Here is a 19,387-nt window from a genome sequence, read left to right on the forward strand (position 1 = left end):
ATTACTTTTGCTGCGATATTAGATCAATTTTCTGTATCTTTACAAAAGTTATTGTATGAAATATGTAGTATAAAGTTAAACAGCCGGCACGGTAGAAGTAGGCTTTAAGATTACATCTTGACCAAACTTCCATATAGCAACCCTCCAGATAAATGGGGCAATTAAGAAACTTAACATGGTGATAGTCAGCATAATTAAGTACATCTAAAAGATTATTAAAGATGAGAAGTAGATCCCATTAATTTGTTAGATACATTTTAAACTTACGTTAAAAAATATATTGTAAGAACTAAGTGCTGTAAAGTAATAAATCAATATCTGATACTGAAATTATTATGACAACATAAATCAAGATGATTACCTCGCGAGAAATAAGACCCATCTCTTGTCCTCTACAACCTAAAACAAAAGCAAATTCACTAATTTGTGCTAATCCAGCTCCTACAATCCAATGGATATTATATGTTCTTGGTAGCAAGCACGTCATGACTGTTACTCCAATGAGGAACTAGAAATATAAACGATAAGGGTATATTAAGCTTGAATATAGATATCGTAAATTCAAAATCAGTTTCTCTCATTACCTTAGAAAAAACAACCGCAAAAGTTACAGTCAGGAGAATTGTCCACTCGTACATAATAAATGTTGGAAATAAATGAAGACCTGAAATAGGTAAAAACGCACATTTTTCTAAGTTAGCCTTGGCCCTACTAGAATAAATTGAGTAATGATCTCCAAAACACGCAAAAGTAAGTATTGCTATAACCTCACGATAATATTCCTGATTAGAACTGTAATTTTACAACTTACCCATACATGTAAAAAATATACATGCAAAGAAATCACGTAATGGTTCTATCAGCTCTGTAATCTGTTTGAAAAGTCAATCGATTAATTTCGATGTATTATTGTAATGGTATGCTATACGTATTATCACTATTACAGCTTTATAACCAGTATGATTTGTAACTATTTGCCTGGCGCTATCAGGCTACGTTTACTAATATTTATCAATGTACAAAGAAGTTAATTATACCTTTTCAGCCATATGGTGACCTTGAGCACTTATCATAACACCGGCCATGAAACAGCCAAGCTCCATGGAGACATTTAGAGCATCCGTTATCTAATAATAGTCCAATACACGCACATAAAGGAATAAGTCATAATATGCAGTTAATTTGTAATTAAACCAGGAAAATAATTAAAAATTGATTGCCACTCATTAATAACTTGATTCTCCTCTTACCAGTAACATGCTATACGCCAATGCTAGTGCTGCAATGCATAGCATTTCATTGCTATTCAGATTTTGAATTAGTCTATAATGTAAGGATGACAAATATAATTTACAGTTAGCTTTGATCTTACTATAGTATAGTATTTCATCCAGGGCATACATTTTGGTCCAGAAAGAGAAGTAATTTTATAGTTTTATAAGTATTACATACATGATAGAGCAATACATAATACATATGATACTATCTATGAATAGATTGCCACACCTTAAAAAGACGTATAAAAATAATTGGAAATGATATTTTTAGTTTCAAACCTAAAAAAATGGCCAACAACGTATCTGCTTAATATAAAGCACAATAGGACAAGGCCAACCAATGATCCAATTAATTTCAGGCAGACCATAACTGTACCCATGGCTCCACCGTCTGCTGTTGCTGTTTTTCCAGCTAGCGCAGGCAAGATTGCAATTAATAAGCCAAGCATAACATCTTGCATGACGAGAACGCCTAATAAATGACTCTCATAGTCCTTTTCTGGGCATCTTCCACCTACGAAATAAATCAATAAGCCAAAAATGTTGGATTGCTTTGATTTAGTATCAAATATCCAAAAATTAATAGGAAATGCTCACAAAGAGAATAAAATATTTGAGTCAATTATTTGCTAATTAGTACTTTTTAGTCTCATCATACTAATGGATTAATTCACCTACTTTTAATAGACGGACTGGGAGGTGTATTTTGAAAAAATTTTACAATAAGAGGTGTACTGGAAATAGATAACGAAGCTGCAACAAAAAATGTCTGATTGGGTTTAATGCCGAAGATAGCGCCCAAGATGAGACCACCAGAAACTAAGCCCAGTAGTTCTGCAGCTGTGCCAAAGACAGCAGTCTTCCATATCTATTCGAGAAAGGTAAGCCGTACGTAAGGAATTCTTCCGTCTCATATATTTATCTTAGCAAAGTATATAGTTGATTTCTATTAAGGTCTACATACCCTTTTAACACGATCTGGTGAAAATTCCATGCCAACAACAAATAAAATATACAAGACACCAAACTCTCCTAAGGTTTCAATTTGAACTAAATTCTAATTTAATCAGAAATTTAAATGATTGATTACAATTATTAAATTATACGGAAAAAAAAATATATATTTCTACAAATGCAAATTCATGTTACCCGAGATGTGCCTCTTTAAAAGGAGATATAAAATGGGGATATAAAATTTTATATCTATACTATAGATTGCGGCTTTGCAATATCCAAAAAGGTATAGTATGAGAATTGATCAAATACTGGATAAGCGAATAAACAACTGATAAGGAATGTAATCCCTCATAGAGAGTAGAGTATCATCGAATTTTCAAATTAAGATACTAGTCCATGTTAGTAAGGTAATGCATCGATTATCGGCTGATTGCAAATTATCTCTATCATGAATTTTGTCGCAAAAGTAGTTTGTGATATTGCCAAATGCTTTTCAAGTTGATTAAGGTAAATTCATGTATAAATATGCATGAATTTTTCATTTATGCATATTTAGAATAGCGTAGAGTAATTTAATACAGTACTTCAAGGATAGAAAGATAGCAGACATGGATGACTCTTATTTTACACTATCATAAAATAAAAGGTAGAAAAATTGAACATTTATATCCTTTAATTTATGCTATCTTATAGGGGTAGTTAGTGAGTTGACATCATAACGATAGGAAACTGATCGCTTTAATATTCAATGGATGTTTTGTTACATAATATTTGATGAATGAAAAACTGAATCTTTATAGCGGTAACTTTTTCATTTATATCGCCATGAAATAGCAAATACAAATTCAATATTGGATATTTATTATCTTGATAACTGAATCCTATTTGAATATTTTGATGATTGCTAAAAAAATTTGGGACAGGTTTGAATAGTAGTGTAAGAATTATGTCTGAAAGAGAATCTTTCAGCGTACATATTATCATTTTTAACAACTAACAGCCGGTTACTAACCTTTAATGCATTTTCTCCTGATGGGCCAAGAATCATACCGCATAAGATAAAACCAAACATGGCTGGTAAGGTTAATAGGGAACAAAACCATCCGCAAAGGAAAGCCATTAAAATGATAAAAACAATATCTTGTATAAGATGGTGATCTTCATGTGGTATAGTAGCATCTTTGGGTTTACTGAGGACATATTGATTACTTTTAGAATCAATCAAAATGGATAATCCGCGATCTTCAGCTCCATCTTCTTGGCTTCCTTTCTGATGTTTGGAATTGTCCAGGGCGTCAGCATCGACTTTAATGACAGCTTGTATTCTTGCACCTTTTAATTTTTTAGTCTGTTCAAAAATATCTTCATGCAATTCTGCTTCTAAGCGATCAGCAGCAACAATTAAACCTTGTACGACATCGTCCATAATTTTCCCCATTGCACCAGAATCGTCACTATCGGTTGGATCAGTTTGATTTTCGTATTTCTCTACTTTTTCAACAGCGTCCATATAACGTTCAGCTTGTAGAATAGCATTATACTCTTGTTCTTCTCTTAATGCAGCTTTACGTAATGATTCTAGTCGTCGTTTAGATGCTAATTTAAAGCCTTCAATGCTTTGATAGCCACCTCTCAAACTTCGTCGTAAGCTATTTAATGAGCTGTAAAATGTTTGCTCACTTTCACGTAACTCGCGTACAAATATACGGAAAGTATTGGCACGAACCCGTTTCTCTTTTTCACCTAATCCTTGATTATCTTCTACTTTATGGATCGCTTCACCTAATTGATTAATTACTTTACGATTAGTTTGTAGTAGAGATTCAACAGCGACACATGTTCGAGCATTCCAACGCTTAAAATAGCGCGTATCATTCGCTTTGGATATAGATTGATTATTTCGGTTTGATTTATGCGCATTGGGCTTATTCTTGTTAGAAGGCTGATTAAAACTGATTCCTAATTGCGAATATAGCGCTAAAAAGAGGAATGCCATCAACAGCCAGGATGATCGTCTAGTTTTCAACATGTTAAGAAATTGTCGAACGCAGCAACGCCGGTATGGATTGATTATTAATTTTCTGACTAGAATAGTCACCAGTTGCCTAGTTGAAAGAAATTCAATTAATCAAGGATATCTTTCAAGATCAATTGATGTGATTTATTGCCTGTAATCTATATCCTACGGCATTTATATTAATTATCAAAGTATGCAACAGCTACATCTTCGTGTAGACATATAGAGTATGTTTTCGCAGGATAGCAATGTCTTTCGTATGGCTGTATAAGCTTAAAAAGACTATCAAGGCAGCTTAGTTTATCATCATTTTATAACACTTTTATAAAACTTTTCATAAACGTAGGTTTGTAAAAGTGGTGATTTGAATAGCTTATGTTTCAGCAAGCTTAGTATGCAAACTAAAGTAGTGCTGCTCGTCGTTTTATGAAACTTTTTCACAAGAATAGACGGTGCAGTAATGTCCAAGCTAGCCTAGACAAAGTTGATACTCTTATGACTATTTCTGATTATGATAGTTATTTCAGCGATATTGAAGTTGATCAAATTTGACAAATATCACTATTTTCTCTTCACAATGGCAGAATCGAGAGTAGAACATTTTTTAAAAGAGTAATAACAGCCAAAAAATGCTCGCTTCTCCTATGTTATTAAATGATTAATATTTCCTCAGATTGGCAAGTCGCTGATGGGTGAGGAATATTTAACTGGGTTCTAATATCATAGAACTAACCAAGTTGATCATTGCAACCATCTAAAAAATTACAAACAAGTCGTTGCGAGATTGAACTCGTATATCCTTTCTTTTAGACTATCATTTCAATCTTAACGATACTAAGAATAAAAGACGAACTTCCGCTTGCAGTTAGCGTATTTTATATTTTCGGAATACGTAAAGTTGAACATCTAATAGATATAGTGGGTTTGCGACGATAAAATGGGATTGAATCTATACTATGGATGGAGATCATCAATTATTGATTCTTACTTCCATGTTGGTCACTGTTAGTCAATTCTTAGTACAAAATCACTATTAATGATGTCAAGGTAGAAAATATAAATGTTTCACGTCATGGATTTACCTTATGCTTAATAGTAACATCTGCTAAATACTATCTACGTTGTAACGCACTGCTGACTATAGTCGTTGTCGATTAACTTTTGCATCTTGTTAGATGTACGAAAGGGTTACAACATTAGAGATGCCTTTTTGATATCTCCACTGCCTTTTGATCGGTATGAGATGATTAATGATACTTTCTATTAGCTTAAAACTGATCAAAGATTTCGAATTAAGGGAGGATACTTGAAACAAATCACGTTTCTAATAAATAGAAATGCTTTTACTAGGTATACAATAGCCATATCAAGACTGGATATGGTTGTGTTTGTGTGAGCAAAAAGCAAAATACCGACTCAAACTTAAATTGATTAGTAAATGAAGCAAGATATGATATCGTACAACCATATTAGAAATTAAACATTGCACTATAGAAATATGAAAAGTCAGCGATTAGAATTGAAAATAGTTTAGCAAATGAAGAAGAATTGATGTGTTGCAACTGCATCAAAATTAAACTTAGAACTATAGAAATAAAGAAAGGAAGAGACGGCTTTGAATTCAGACTCATTTAGTAAATGGATGTGAAACGGCATCTTAATTAAACAACCAGAGCCTTAGAAATAGGCCTAGCGATGGTTCCAATTTAAAATTGTTTAGTAAATGTAAAATAAATGTTGTGTGCTATAGCTGTATCAAAATTAAATTATGACAGCATAAATTATGTAAAGGTGAAATGAACTTAAAATTGTTTCATGTGTCAATAAAAAGTAAGGTAGTTATTCGTGAATAAGAGAAATTAGTAATTCTACATTGACGCTAGTTTATTGAATTTCAAGTAGCTTTTAAAGCTGTAACTTTAACACTAATTAATAGCACAATATTGGCTCGGTATGATTTACATATATATTAATTAATAATGATAGAAATTGGTTCGCGTAAAGGTAAAGAAAGGCTTTAAAGGAAGGTATGATTTTGTATTACTTTCTTCAACAGCAGCGCCGATCATACATGTATTACAATCTATCATCTTCTTTTGCAACATGAGTTAGTAGTGCAATAACTGGTAGCGGAAATGGGAAAGCTTAAAAAAGTGGGATGTAATATTTTGTTTTTACCTCTAATTTGAAACATCCACAGTATATCATGTTATGATCAATCGTTATTTAATTTCAATTCACAATTAAGGAACGTTATATACAAAGTGAAAGTTAAGATGAGTTTTACAACGTTCTCACTATAATTTCTAGATTATATGGATAAAAATGAATTATCCTTTTGTTGGTGAATGAATAATAAACTAGTACCATGATAAAATTGAACGCTAGTACTATAAATCTAAGCGAAATTGCCTAAGAATGCCATTTTCTTAATACAATATGAGGGGAATATTTGTTGAAATAAAATTGTCGATATTGAAATAATAAAAGAAAAGACGGATAAAAGTTATTTTCAATGCATAAGAAATAATGATAAAAGTGTATAAAATTAAGAGGGAAAATTATTAAATTTCAAATGAGTTTACATTACTAGAAGAAAATATCGAATAGCTACCATTAAAATGACTCAAAAATTCTACCTTTTCTCTGTAGAATGACTTGAAGACAGAATGGTCGAATAAAATAATTATTTAAAGGAAAGAATGTTACAGAAATGATGTATGACATATGAAATTGGTAAAGTAGACGTCATAAGTTGGAACATATGGTAGTACATATGGTTAGAACTATTTTTAAAAGAAAATAAGCCGAGGATGATATGAGGCAATAGGTTGTAGATCCAACTGTGCATCGGTATTTTATGAAGTGGTACTTACCCTTCCGACATTGACTAAGAGAATTGGCCAGTATCAAGAAGGATGAGATTGTTGCGTTGATTAATTAGCTAAGTACGCCAATTTAACTAGATTATCGTATCATGGATCATTTATTGCAAATCAATGGATGATTAATAATATCAAGCGCAGTCCGATAGGGATAATTATGATAGGTAGTAGATCAGTAGGATTAGAATGCTAATCCGTTAGGAAAGAATAAGACTACAGTACGGGATGGATAATACTGTGGTTAAGCAACATGAACAACGAAAATTAGTAATTGTTTGGCCTAAATATGTGCATGAAATATTCCACTCAGTAAAGTAAACATGTATGGGAAAGTAGCGCGAGCACAGGCTTCTACTACTAGCTTTCATGAATAAAACTAGCGAATACCTTCTACAGCATGTCGCTACTTTCTATACTTTTATAGCGGCAACAGCGCGAGATTAAGAATTCTTTTCTAGTCTTAATCACTTTGTCGCGTGCTGCACCATTTACATTTCATACATGAAGTTGTTCTTCTTATGTTGAAAATGATTGTACTGTATATATACAGTATAGTATGATTAGTCGTTCGACATGCTATTATAAACTAATGACCGAAATTTTCTTTCTTTATTACAGTTGTTTTGTGATATCACAATTCTGATAGCATGTACCACAGCTTGTTAAATCAATGAATTTTTCTTCAATTGATTTATAATTATTGAAATTGAACGTATCTCTTGACTGCAAGATTTTGTAATTGTGCCCATTACTTCTGTGTTGGTGTAGTATTTTATGAAGCACTTTATTCTGGAAGAATCTTCCCTAATAATACAGTGTACTAGCTGATTGTAATATTAGCTGGTCGTTGCTACTAAATTGCGTTTTCTAGCTGAGTCAGATATAGCTCTGTGATGGTTTGATGGGTAATGACAGGCCTAAAGTTACTAATATTGCCGTACCCTAAAATCGATTTTAGTATTCCTAGGGTTTGAATGTATTTTAGGGAAGAAATTCGATTGCATTTTACAACAATATATTTGATTTACCATGACTATTTCATTATTGGCTTAATAGGGAAGAATATTGGCGTTGAATCAGGGGATTTGGTTGATGTCCTAAAAAGCGCTCTATTTTAGGTGTTGGCATCGTTAATTTAATTTAATTAATGTACTAACCAATTTCGCTTGGGCAGTCCATTTATTTTACTTTACTTTATACGGGTGTACAGTAAATCGTATGGAGTATAGTCCATAGTTGGCCTAACTAAACACCCTTGTTAATAAATACATAGACACAATATTCATTTACTTTAGTTATTTCTAGCACTTTATTTATTGATACAGTATTGCATTAATTTGTTTATCTTTCGGTTTAACCAGTATTTCAAATTGACATCCTTGCCAAGTATGAGGTTGAAGAATTTCATTTTTTTAGTAGGTCGATATTGATGTTTTAAAAGTGATTCTAGTTGGATATTTTTCTACTTTTCACGATTGTAGCATCTGTTATGCAGTTGAATGCAAGTCAGAAGGACTTGTGGTGGCTACGGGTATTTTAAACTGGATTGATCTTGTCTCTACCTCTCCATGAAATCGATTCAATCATGATGATAATATGTGAGCTAGTTTCATTCACTCTACAATTTCTTTTACTCAAGTCAATATACCTTGAATAAAAAGAAGGATACTGTCATTACTATGCACAATAACATAATTCCAACGGTTGCATACTTGGTATACGCATAAAATCGTATCGATTCGAAAGCTACAGCAGTCATGAGGGTGGAGCATTATTTTTTCAAAGGCTTTTACCCAACTATAATGGAATAGACTCTGTACAGAGGCATAGTGAGGCACAGACCAGGAGAAGAAAAGCCAGATTTGCCTTACTGGCAGCCGGCCTACCCAATCTTACTGATGGAGGCGTTAGAATATAGTTTATCTAGCGTATGAATTGATCCTGTTGATTTTGCTTGAGTTATGAACGTCCACCTGAGGAAGAAATCTCTACCTCAATCATGGACTACTCCCAAAAAAGTTGATTGCTGTAGTATGATAGTCTATGACCGAGTTGACAGCGGGTCGTATTATCCTCAATGATGATTAATTGATAATAGATCACTTTGACAGTTTATTTTTCCAGTTTTATGCCAGTTCACGTCTATAGTCTTTGAAAAATGGCATAAAACTTGGAAATTTGGCTGTGAGAGTGGCCATCATAGAGGTAAAATTGTATTCTCCTATGGCTGTAAAACTACGACATTAATTCATTCAAGCCATTTCTGCTTCGTTAACGTCTTAGTACTGTCACTATGCTGGTATGACCTTGCTTGACCTGACCGGATGGAGTGTGACAGCATGCTACTGTCACGCGCCGGCTCGTTGACGATAGGAAATGAGTTGGAAAAATGAAACTTCATCGCTTTGTATCGTACAGTACTGAGCAGTGGTCTAGTATGCAACACTGACTAGCACATGCTAGAAGTTTCCAATGGGACACTCGAGAGACGGTCCTATAGGACGTTTCCTCGGTACCGGACCGGATCGGTATGACGCCATTTTGGTGGTGAACCAGTGCGAACGTGGGGCGTACGCTTCACTCCTATACACGAAATCGACCAACGTAGGGTCCAACATTGGGGGGGGGGGGGCTGAAGCCAACTGAGGCTGACACCAACGACAACGACAGCAAATCGTGCCGTGCCTTCTTGGCTTCGTTGCTACCTAACACCACGATCGGCAGGAAGCGATTGACGCTACTCGTACGTCTGTGGTACATCACTATCGTGCTCTTCTACTACAAGTAGGTAAGCCGCCATGATAAATCAGTGGATCAAGTAGAAAGCGATTCCTTTCCTTCATTTCTTCTTGATCATCAGCTTTAATGAATCAGCAGTGGCATTGCATGCATTCCTGTAATTGTCGTAGCCTAGTTGATTTCATTTCCAAGTGCATCGTTGCATGAAGACAGACTAGTAGAAAGCGATTCCTTTCCTTCATTTCTTCTTGATCAAGGTCACGAGAAACGTTGATCATCAGCTTTCATCAATCAGCAGTGGCATTGCATGCATTCCTGTAATTGTCGTAGCCTAGTTGATTTCATTTCCAAGTGCATCGTTGCATGAAGATAGACTAGTAGAAAGCGATTCCTTTCCTTCATTTCTTCTTGATCAAGGTCACGAGAAACGTTGATCATCAGCTTTCATCAATCAGCAGTGGCATTGCATGCATTCCTGTAATTGTCGTAGCCTTGTTGATTTCATTTCCAAGTGCATCGTTGCATGAAGACAGACTAGATGATTGTACTTACTTGTTGACCATCACGATAGAGTAGCATCATCAAGTTGAAAATTCATCATCCATAGGCAAGGTCTTAGCAAGGCTTGAAGAGCTTCATTTCCAAGCCAAGTATCGTAGTATGTGCAGTAATCGCTATTGCATCATCATCGCTCCAGATTCAGCAAGATAGTGTACTATACCGTAGAAAGCACTTGAAGATTCAATGTTGCACTTATGGCAAAGTAGCGATCTGTAGATAGATCCACCATCAGCCCACAGGATCCATTCTACTCGTAGAGTCATTTTGGCCTTGACCAAAAGTACACTGAACAACTGTCGATACATCATCCAACCAGATCGATTCTATTCGTCCAGTAGAGAAACATTTTGCCTTGCGCCATAGTAAGGATCTGCAGCTGGATCATCCAATCAACACGATAGATTCCATTCTATGCTCGTGTTAGCAGAGTCATTTTGCCTTGTACCCAACTACCAACTGGTAGATAGATCATCCAATCAACACGAGATAGATTCCATTCTAGACTCGTATCAGCTTTGTCATTTTGCCTTGTACCAAACTACCAACTGGTAGATAGATCATCCAATCAACACGAGATAGATTCCATTCTAGACTCGTATGAGCAGAGTCATTTTGCCTTGTACCAAACTACCAACTGGTAGATAGATCATCCAAACCGATCGATTCTATTAGCAGAGTCAGTTTGTCATTTTGCCTTGTATCCAACTAGCAACTAGTAGATAGATCATCCAATCAACACGATAGATTCCATTCTAGACTCGTGTCAGCAGAGTCATTTTGCCTTGTACCAAACTAGCAACTAGTAGATAGACGGTCTAATTGCATAGGACATCAAATTACAGTACTCCTATTTTATTACGATTATGCAATTTCTCTTACTTGCAAGATGGCCTTGCAGACATCATGGTTGATGTCGAGCTATTTGAGGCACCATCATAAGTTGACTATGTTATACCTTGAAAGATTCAAAACTGCCATGATCTACCCATAATAGTCGTGGACAAAAACAGCATTGTAGGATACATCCATTAGACTAGTGTAGATACCAAGAAGATCCTATATTGCTAGAGGTAGTGAGTAGATGCCTTGTGTAGACGTTGGAAATTGTCATGCAGATCATGATTTGCTTTCAGCATTAAGATTGAACATTGTAATGACATTTGAGCCAGAATAACTGCTGCAGAATACATCATCGGATTCAATATTGCCATCCTACTACTAGTATCCTTGAAACCACAGTATGAAGATAGCCATCATAGCTCATGTGAAAGTTTTCAGACTAGGTAGGTATTTTCCTATCAGCCACTAATCGATCGTTCATGCATTATTTCTACATGATATTCGTGTTTACATGCAGTAAGGAGTTTTAAAAATATTCCACAGTAATACCTTGCACACAAGCAGTCTATTGATTGATGACTACATCCTATTTTCAGGACACTACCCTAGTTTGCAGTGGAGTATCTACATATGGTAAAGAGTCTACAATTATTATTTTTCATACTCTAGACGTAGTCTTACCTTTCATACAATCACAACATAAGCAGCCTATAGATGGATTTGAAAATCAATCTCTAAGGCCAATAATTGATGATTACCTCCTATTTCAGGACACACAATAATCCCTACCCTAGTTGGTTGTTGAGTAGTATATACATTCAGTCAAGAGTCCATAATTATTATTATTTTTATACTCTACAATAATACCTTCCATGCAATCGCAACACAAGCAGTCTGTAGATGAATTGAAGATGCAAAATCAATCTCTAGGATCAATGATCGACTGCTTGATATTTCATGACATAGTACATGGATCCCTCTATCCTAATTTGCAGTTGATGACGATAAAGAATATGGACATGATTCCTACTGATTGGGCAAATGAGTTGTGGGGATAATAGGCTAGAATGGATAGGAAACGTGTCAAATGGCCTAATTCAAGGCGTTAATGTAACTAATGCCTATTCATTTGGATAGCATGACTGTTAAGCTTGTATCCGATATCCTAATCGCGTAGACATGATATAAGTCTAATGACAGCTCTGACTACCAGAAGGAATCTATGATCAATTGATTTGCCTTACCTGGTACCCTTTCATGAATGTTTAGCACAACATGAGAACCTTGTTAATAATTCGATTCGATACCATCATGGATCAAGCATTGCCTCATTTGCCTGTGATGGCGCCATAATGAAAATGAAAGCCAAATTAACACGTGGACTAGTTGTTAATGGAATTTATTTTTAACTCTGCTCCCTTTAATTCTCCACTTTGGAGTTGTTATTAATCCAATGGACAAACAATATCCAACTTGTTAATTATTTATTTGCAAGAAGACTGTAGTAGATAATGTAGATTGCTCTCATCGCTATCCATTTCATTCTAGGTGGCTGACAAGAATGTCGGAAAAAAGAGAAGCATTTGTAACCCTTGCTACCAATGACAGCTATGCTGTAGGTGCATTTGTCTTGGGAAATTCTCTTCGCAATGTTAAAACAACTCGCGAATTAGTGGTTTTAATCACCGATGAAGTTACCCATCATTACCGGTAAGTCTTTGATTTTGCATTGATATTTATTCATGTTTGCTTTATTACAAGCTCCATTGGTAGCGAAGCTCGTACTGTACGTATCTTTTGACCGAAATGATGGAGGAGGATAACTTTGGTTTTTAATCCTCATCACGGCCTATTACTAATTCCATCAGTTTCTTTTTGTGCCACTACTTTTACTATGCATAGTACTACAATGATAGAATAGAATAAAGCAGATCATGAAATGGGTCTTCATCTATACTTGCTGTTAATAATTCCTCCATCTATCGACCGATAATGCTGGTATAGAAGGAGAGAATAGTTCCTTCCTCAATGTCGTAACCAGTTCCTTTTAGTTATTGAGAAGGAAAGAACTAGCTTTCAAATTTTACTACTCGTCTACACAGTAGAATAGAACTACAAACCTCTTGCCAATCGTTCATGGCGCTGAAATGCAAAAGGATTTATTTGCAATCGGAGTGTGTTAAAATAGTTTTCACTCGTTGAAAATTTCCATCTGTATAGCATCAAGGTTATCCATCGATTCCAGCGTTGTGGGAAATGGTCTTCCCATATTCGTAACGTATAATTCAATGTAGATTACTATATAGAGCATCAATCGATCGCTCTAATCCAAGGTCCTCCTCATATTATGGTATTGCTTAACATGACTACAAGGATCCATTTATCGTTTTAGCTATCATGATTAAATGATCATCTCTGTGCGTAAAAGTACATGACAAATCTATTTCTTAGCAGCAATCGAGATACCTCTTGCTCTTTCCTTTCCTACCTAACCGATTAAAAGTTTGGGATCAAGTCAAGTGAAATGGACTTGATCCAAAGTTTTCACCAAGGGTCAATTTAATTTTTTATGACATCAATTTCTATCTGGATTCTGTAAAGACCATGAATCATTTCACTACGTTGATCAACATTTTTCTTCATCTTGATAGCCTTGAGGTTTCAATAATCATGGTATTCATTTTTGAAGACATTTTTTTATCTTCCTCATTTCTTTACCCTTTAAAAATTGATTTTCATTTTGAATTGAATGGTGAACTATTCCATTATACTGTAGATTGCAAGTTATAGCCGTCACAATCTAATTTTTTAGCATCATCTCCAAATCGAGTTCATAAACTTGGTTAGAGTACATGATAATCAATTAACACGAAATGGCCGCAACATGGGCAATCTAAATTTCAAGGTGTTAGATTAACAACTTGCAACAACATGCGATTCAATTTATCCGTGGTACATGTTCAACTTGCACCAAGTAGGATGAGGATAATACTCTATTTTATTGAAGAAGTTAGCAACGATGTGTATAATGTTATCCTTTTATTATTTATAGATTCGATGGCAAATTCAAAGCCAATTTTTACATTGTTTAGAGTAGTCAAAGTGTTATAATCGAGTTTTAAACTTCACTTTATTATTTACTTAATATTCTAACCTATCTCCGAATATTAATTTTCCAATCAGACCATTCTGCCAAGATAATGATCGATTTGTATCACAATTTCTCCAAGGGTGATTTGAGTTGCTTTAACGATGGAATAGACTAGCTTAAGATGCTAGAAAGAATAATAAAAAGTCTTTCTGAAGCAATTGAACACCATCTCCCGAATGTGTTATGAATATTATGGCAAGTTTAATGGATTAGTAGAGTATGGACAAAGTTGCTTAGCATTACATCCACTTTATGATTAAAATCCTAAAGCATGATTGTGTAATAAATACGTTTATTAGTAAAGGACCCAAGTTAATAACTCGGCCTAGAGTGAATGCAGTGTTTATTTGAATTAAGTACGAATGAAAAATATTCCCATTTCACGCTATGTTGTGATAGTAATCTTAACGTTATCATCGTAGGGAATCGAAAGCAATATTTTAGCGTTAGATTTTCCATGTACTGTATATCGAGCAAGAAAATGATGAAATTATGATTAATGTGGCCAAAAGTTCATACTCTACTTGTCGTACAGGTCCGTTCGATTACTGTACAATCAGTTAATGAATAATTCTACATGTTGATAAATTCAATTTAACGATCTACATTTTTATACTTTGCAAAATCTGACTTTCTAACCTTGATTGTGGTAACTGCGTCTTAGTTGATTCAATACTGTAGTAAACTTCGTAAAGGATCTGGTTTTAACCGATCACTTAAGAAAGTTCAGAAAGATCAATTCGATAGCTTAGCTTCTCGTTAATATGATACTTCAAAGAGAATGGAGAAATCGTCTTGAACGAGACAGTGGTAAAGGGAAATGGAAATTCTAGGTTATTCATCAATTTTAATTTTTCATTTTATCGACACATGAAGGAGATCCAATGTCCTTTGCTTTTTCTACTTCTATGCCATACAAATGTTGTCATTAATAATCCTCGTTAGAATATCCATTAATAATTCCTTGACTTCATCTCCATAAGTAATGTCATTTTCTCTGCCTTTTTTAGTTTTCAGTCATCTACTACCCTTTTGCAATACGTAAGCTCATCCATCTTTTAACTTAACTATTACCATACTAAATGTTCTCCTTTTTCATTTAATTATTTACGCTATGCTTGACTACGGTTGTTCCTATTAAAATTGTAGATAGAAAGTCCACAAAATTGACCTACTTAATATTTAATTGCATGATAAGACTGACAATAGTGAGATTATATTGTGCAATGTAATGGCCATAAGATCGATTGTGTTTCTTACCCTTCCCTTTAATCCTATCTAGCAAAGTGGATGACTTATTATGCTGTTTCTTGTCAATTTTAAATAACTGGTTTAGAGTCTTTTGAACCGTGGGGAAAATTAAGACTCCACTTTTTGACCTACCCACCAAACTTAAAGTTAAAAATGTTTTAATCTTATATCAATTATAATGGACATTATAGATTCAAAATAGCGACATGTACAGTATATATGGAGGTTGGATCAAATGAGAATTAAGCTATAATCTAGAATAAAGGATAAAAGGGTTACGGAAAATTCTAGGGTTGTTAGGGCAGCTATTAGATTACGAATGATACTCTTACCCTTAACGATTAGCCATATAGGCTAGAAGAGAGAAAGTAAATAATCTTTATTAACTGTAACTGCTAATATAAATCGAAATTGTGTCTACAAACATGTAGACTGCTAGTCGAAATAGTAAATAAAAATTTTATCGGATAGTGGATAAAAAACCAAGAATCAACAATCTCATCTTCGTAATGAGGATAAAATACTCTAATCTTTGACCGTCTACACAGTTTTAGGCATCGATAATTCCAAAATTTTATTTGATATTGGATAGAAGCTATTCATCAGTCAATGAGTTGTAAATCCCATTAAAATAATTCATTCGAATAAAAGATCGAAAGAGTAATCGTCTATAGATATATAAACGTTAACTATTGGATAGAACCCCAAAAGCATTTCATGAGAGGTACTATAAAATCCGAACTGTAAATTATCTACCGTCATGTGGATATCAAATACATCCATATTTTCATGGAATATGATTTAGAAATCACCGAATTATGGATCCCATAACAACAGTTTAAAATCACAAATGACTGCGCAGTTACCAACATGTAATAATCAGATTTTACTGAAATTTTCATACAATATTGGATATAATCTGCAAGAATCGTAGTCTCCTTATTGCGATTGATGTAATAAAAGAAAGCTATCGTTACTAACAAACATGGGGATATTGAATTTATCGATATTTCTTTAAAAATGGATGATTTTTGGATCATGTTATAATTAATGATAGAAAAAAATCCAAATTGTTGAACTGTCTAGACAGACACAACAATTAAAAATAGAACCTTACAAATCATGACTGTAGTTGAAAGTTGGAGCTCATTGAAAATATCTTGATGCAATAATCACCGGTGTATTTTTACTATAACAACAATTCTAACAACCGTAATGGTGCACCCAAACTAAGCAGCTACTGAGATTAATTGCTATATTGTTAATTACTGTTAGGTATCGTTTACGCCATGTCTTTGATATTGTCAAGCTGGTTGATCCATTCGATAGTGGTGACGAGAAGCATTTACGCCTTTTGGGTAGGCCCGATTTAGGTATTACACTAACTAAATTGCATTGCTGGAGATTGACTGAATTTAGCAAAGCTGTATTCCTGGATGCCGATACCTTGGTTATTGGAAATATTGATGATTTATTTACCCGCCCTGAATTATCTGCTGCGCCTGATGTCGGCTGGCCTGACTGCTTTAATTCTGGTGTTTTTGTATATAAGCCTTCCATGCAAACATATCAAACAATAGTAGCATTTGCTTTACAATTTGGCAGCTTTGATGGTAATATATATGTACAGTTTCTATAAAAGTAGACAACATAACGTTTGTTTTGTATATCTTCTTCGCGAGCATTATTAATTTTTGCTTGTACTTGGATAGGTGGCGATCAAGGATTATTGAACGAATTCTTCAATACTTGGGCCACAAGCGATATTAACACCCATTTACCCTTTACTTATAATATGACAGCTACCTCAGCATATTGGTATGCACCGGCTTTGAACAGGTAGATATGGCCTTCGTATAAGAGTAGATGTTATTCCTCGATACATAATAATAGACTTTTGAGTTCTTTTTGGTAGCACAGTAGTGTAGACTACACGTAATAGTTTAACTTATCAATTCACATGATCTATAAAATTGAATATTAAATTCTTTAAATCATGATATTGTAGGAAAAGCAGTTCGTAACTGTGAGACGTAATTATGAATTGGATCATCTAGTAATTATAATTCAGCTATACTTAAGAAAACCGTTATGCGATTTATTAGGTCTTACCAGTATCTTTAGCAATTTAATGCTTCCTTGCACCGCTGAACAGATAAATCATACTGGAGTCGTGTTTTTTTTATTTGATCTTAGATACTAAGTGTAAATTTACAATAAAAGATCAATCTAAAGCCTTTTTCTTTTCTACTTATCAATGTACACAAATAGTCGATAACAAAGATATGCATGGATTTATTGCTAGGTTCTCCAAGGATATAAAAGTGGTGCATTTTATTGGAGCCCTTAAGCCTTGGCATCACCTCTACAACAAAGATACTGGCCACTTAGACTTAAATGAAAAATTTCAAGAAGGACAGCAACCATTTCTTACGAATTATGTGCAACGTTGGTGGGAAATTTATACGGCTAGCGTTAATAAATTACCTTCTGAAGTAAGTATGCAGTCACCAGTTGTGTTATTGAAGTATGATTTTAATCTACTTTATGTTAGATACTTACTTCTTATAGTGTTCTAAATAACATAAATCTTTGTATTTTGGTTTTAATTTTGTCGTATCGACAGCTCAGAGATGAGCCAGAACGATCTTGGTCGCACCAAGTTACGCAAGATTCTACCGAAAGCATTGAATTAGATATGGCTGCCTTGAGCTATGCTAATATTCAGCGAAAGATGGAGGAGACCATGTTCCAAAGTCATCCATCGGCGTCATCTAGTAACATACCTTTACCTGCTCTGTCTTCCTTAAATAGTGGTACTGTACAAGATAGTTTTGGTTATGCTGCTATACAACAAAAAATGAATGAAACTATCTCACGAAGTGGTGTTCAATCAACCAAGAAAGAGAAAATATCAAGTCCATCCAAATTAATTAAATCAAACGTAAACGAGCCATCTACTTCAGATAAATCTACAACGAAAGTACCATCAGCCCACGATACTGATGCACAATCTCTAGCGCCAAAAATAGGTCAGGATGCCACTACAAAATCATCATCGACAAAAACATCTACCTCGAATAAAGAAGCTAAAATATCCGCAAATAAAGGGACAAGTTCGCGGTAAACTAGTGGCGTAAAAATGACTAAAGCATCGAAAATTTCTAAATAAATAAGAAATATTAAATGAGTGATAGTAATGCTGACTAATTAAGAAAAGGAAAGGGTTTTTCATAAACAAAGATAGTTAAGATGTAAATTTAACTGTAATAACGTACTCTATATAAAGTTTTGTTCAACTCATTCGGAGTAAGGGTTAGTATATCGTTCAATTTCTGTGCACTTCACTAGATTTAAAATTAGCATCATATGATCGTAGTTGATATTATAGAGTTCGTTTTCGAATTCAGGTTCTCTGACGATTTCACTTGTACAATTTAGTTGAAAGTATTTAACTATTTATCGTGTTTTTCACTAAGGTCAAATTTGTTTCCAAACTATCCTAGACAGTGCTGTCGTGTTTTCATGAATGATCGCGTAGTAGAATGTAATAAAATATATATTTTTCTTCTCAAGTCACTTACAAGTTATCTACAGTTAGTGAAGTTAGTCCGTTGCTGTAGTTTACTATTCCTATACAGGATTGATTAGATAATCCTAGATTTGTCCAGATTTGGGGATTGACCACAACATGATAGGAGATCGATGG

The 19,387-nt window shown here is 34.3% G+C and overlaps 2 protein-coding genes across 2 annotated transcripts; one reads left to right on the forward strand and one right to left on the reverse strand.

The window, feature by feature from the left end:
- Positions 1–75: 75 nt before the first annotated feature.
- Positions 76–4,230, reverse strand: TRIADDRAFT_30483 (uncharacterized protein; the record flags this gene model as incomplete). Its single annotated transcript, XM_002116240.1, has 10 exons — positions 76–204; positions 362–508; positions 585–664; positions 812–872; positions 1,038–1,127; positions 1,251–1,323; positions 1,557–1,791; positions 1,971–2,145; positions 2,242–2,334; positions 3,247–4,230. 10 exons carry the CDS (start codon positions 4,228–4,230, stop codon positions 76–78), a joined length of 2,067 nt encoding a protein of 688 aa, XP_002116276.1.
- An 8,607-nt stretch (positions 4,231–12,837) lies between these two features.
- Positions 12,838–18,257, forward strand: TRIADDRAFT_30669 (uncharacterized protein; the record flags this gene model as incomplete). The annotated part of the gene is made up of 4 exons (XM_002116147.1): positions 12,838–12,986; positions 16,954–17,291; positions 17,391–17,517; positions 17,984–18,257. 4 exons carry the CDS (start codon positions 12,838–12,840, stop codon positions 18,255–18,257), a joined length of 888 nt encoding a protein of 295 aa, XP_002116183.1.
- Positions 18,258–19,387: the final 1,130 nt, after the last annotated feature.

The sequence above is a fragment of the Trichoplax adhaerens genome, genomic scaffold, assembly GCF_000150275.1.
Source record: "Trichoplax adhaerens TRIADscaffold_14 genomic scaffold, whole genome shotgun sequence".
In the NCBI taxonomy this organism is placed as follows: Eukaryota; Metazoa; Placozoa; class Uniplacotomia; order Trichoplacea; family Trichoplacidae; genus Trichoplax; species Trichoplax adhaerens.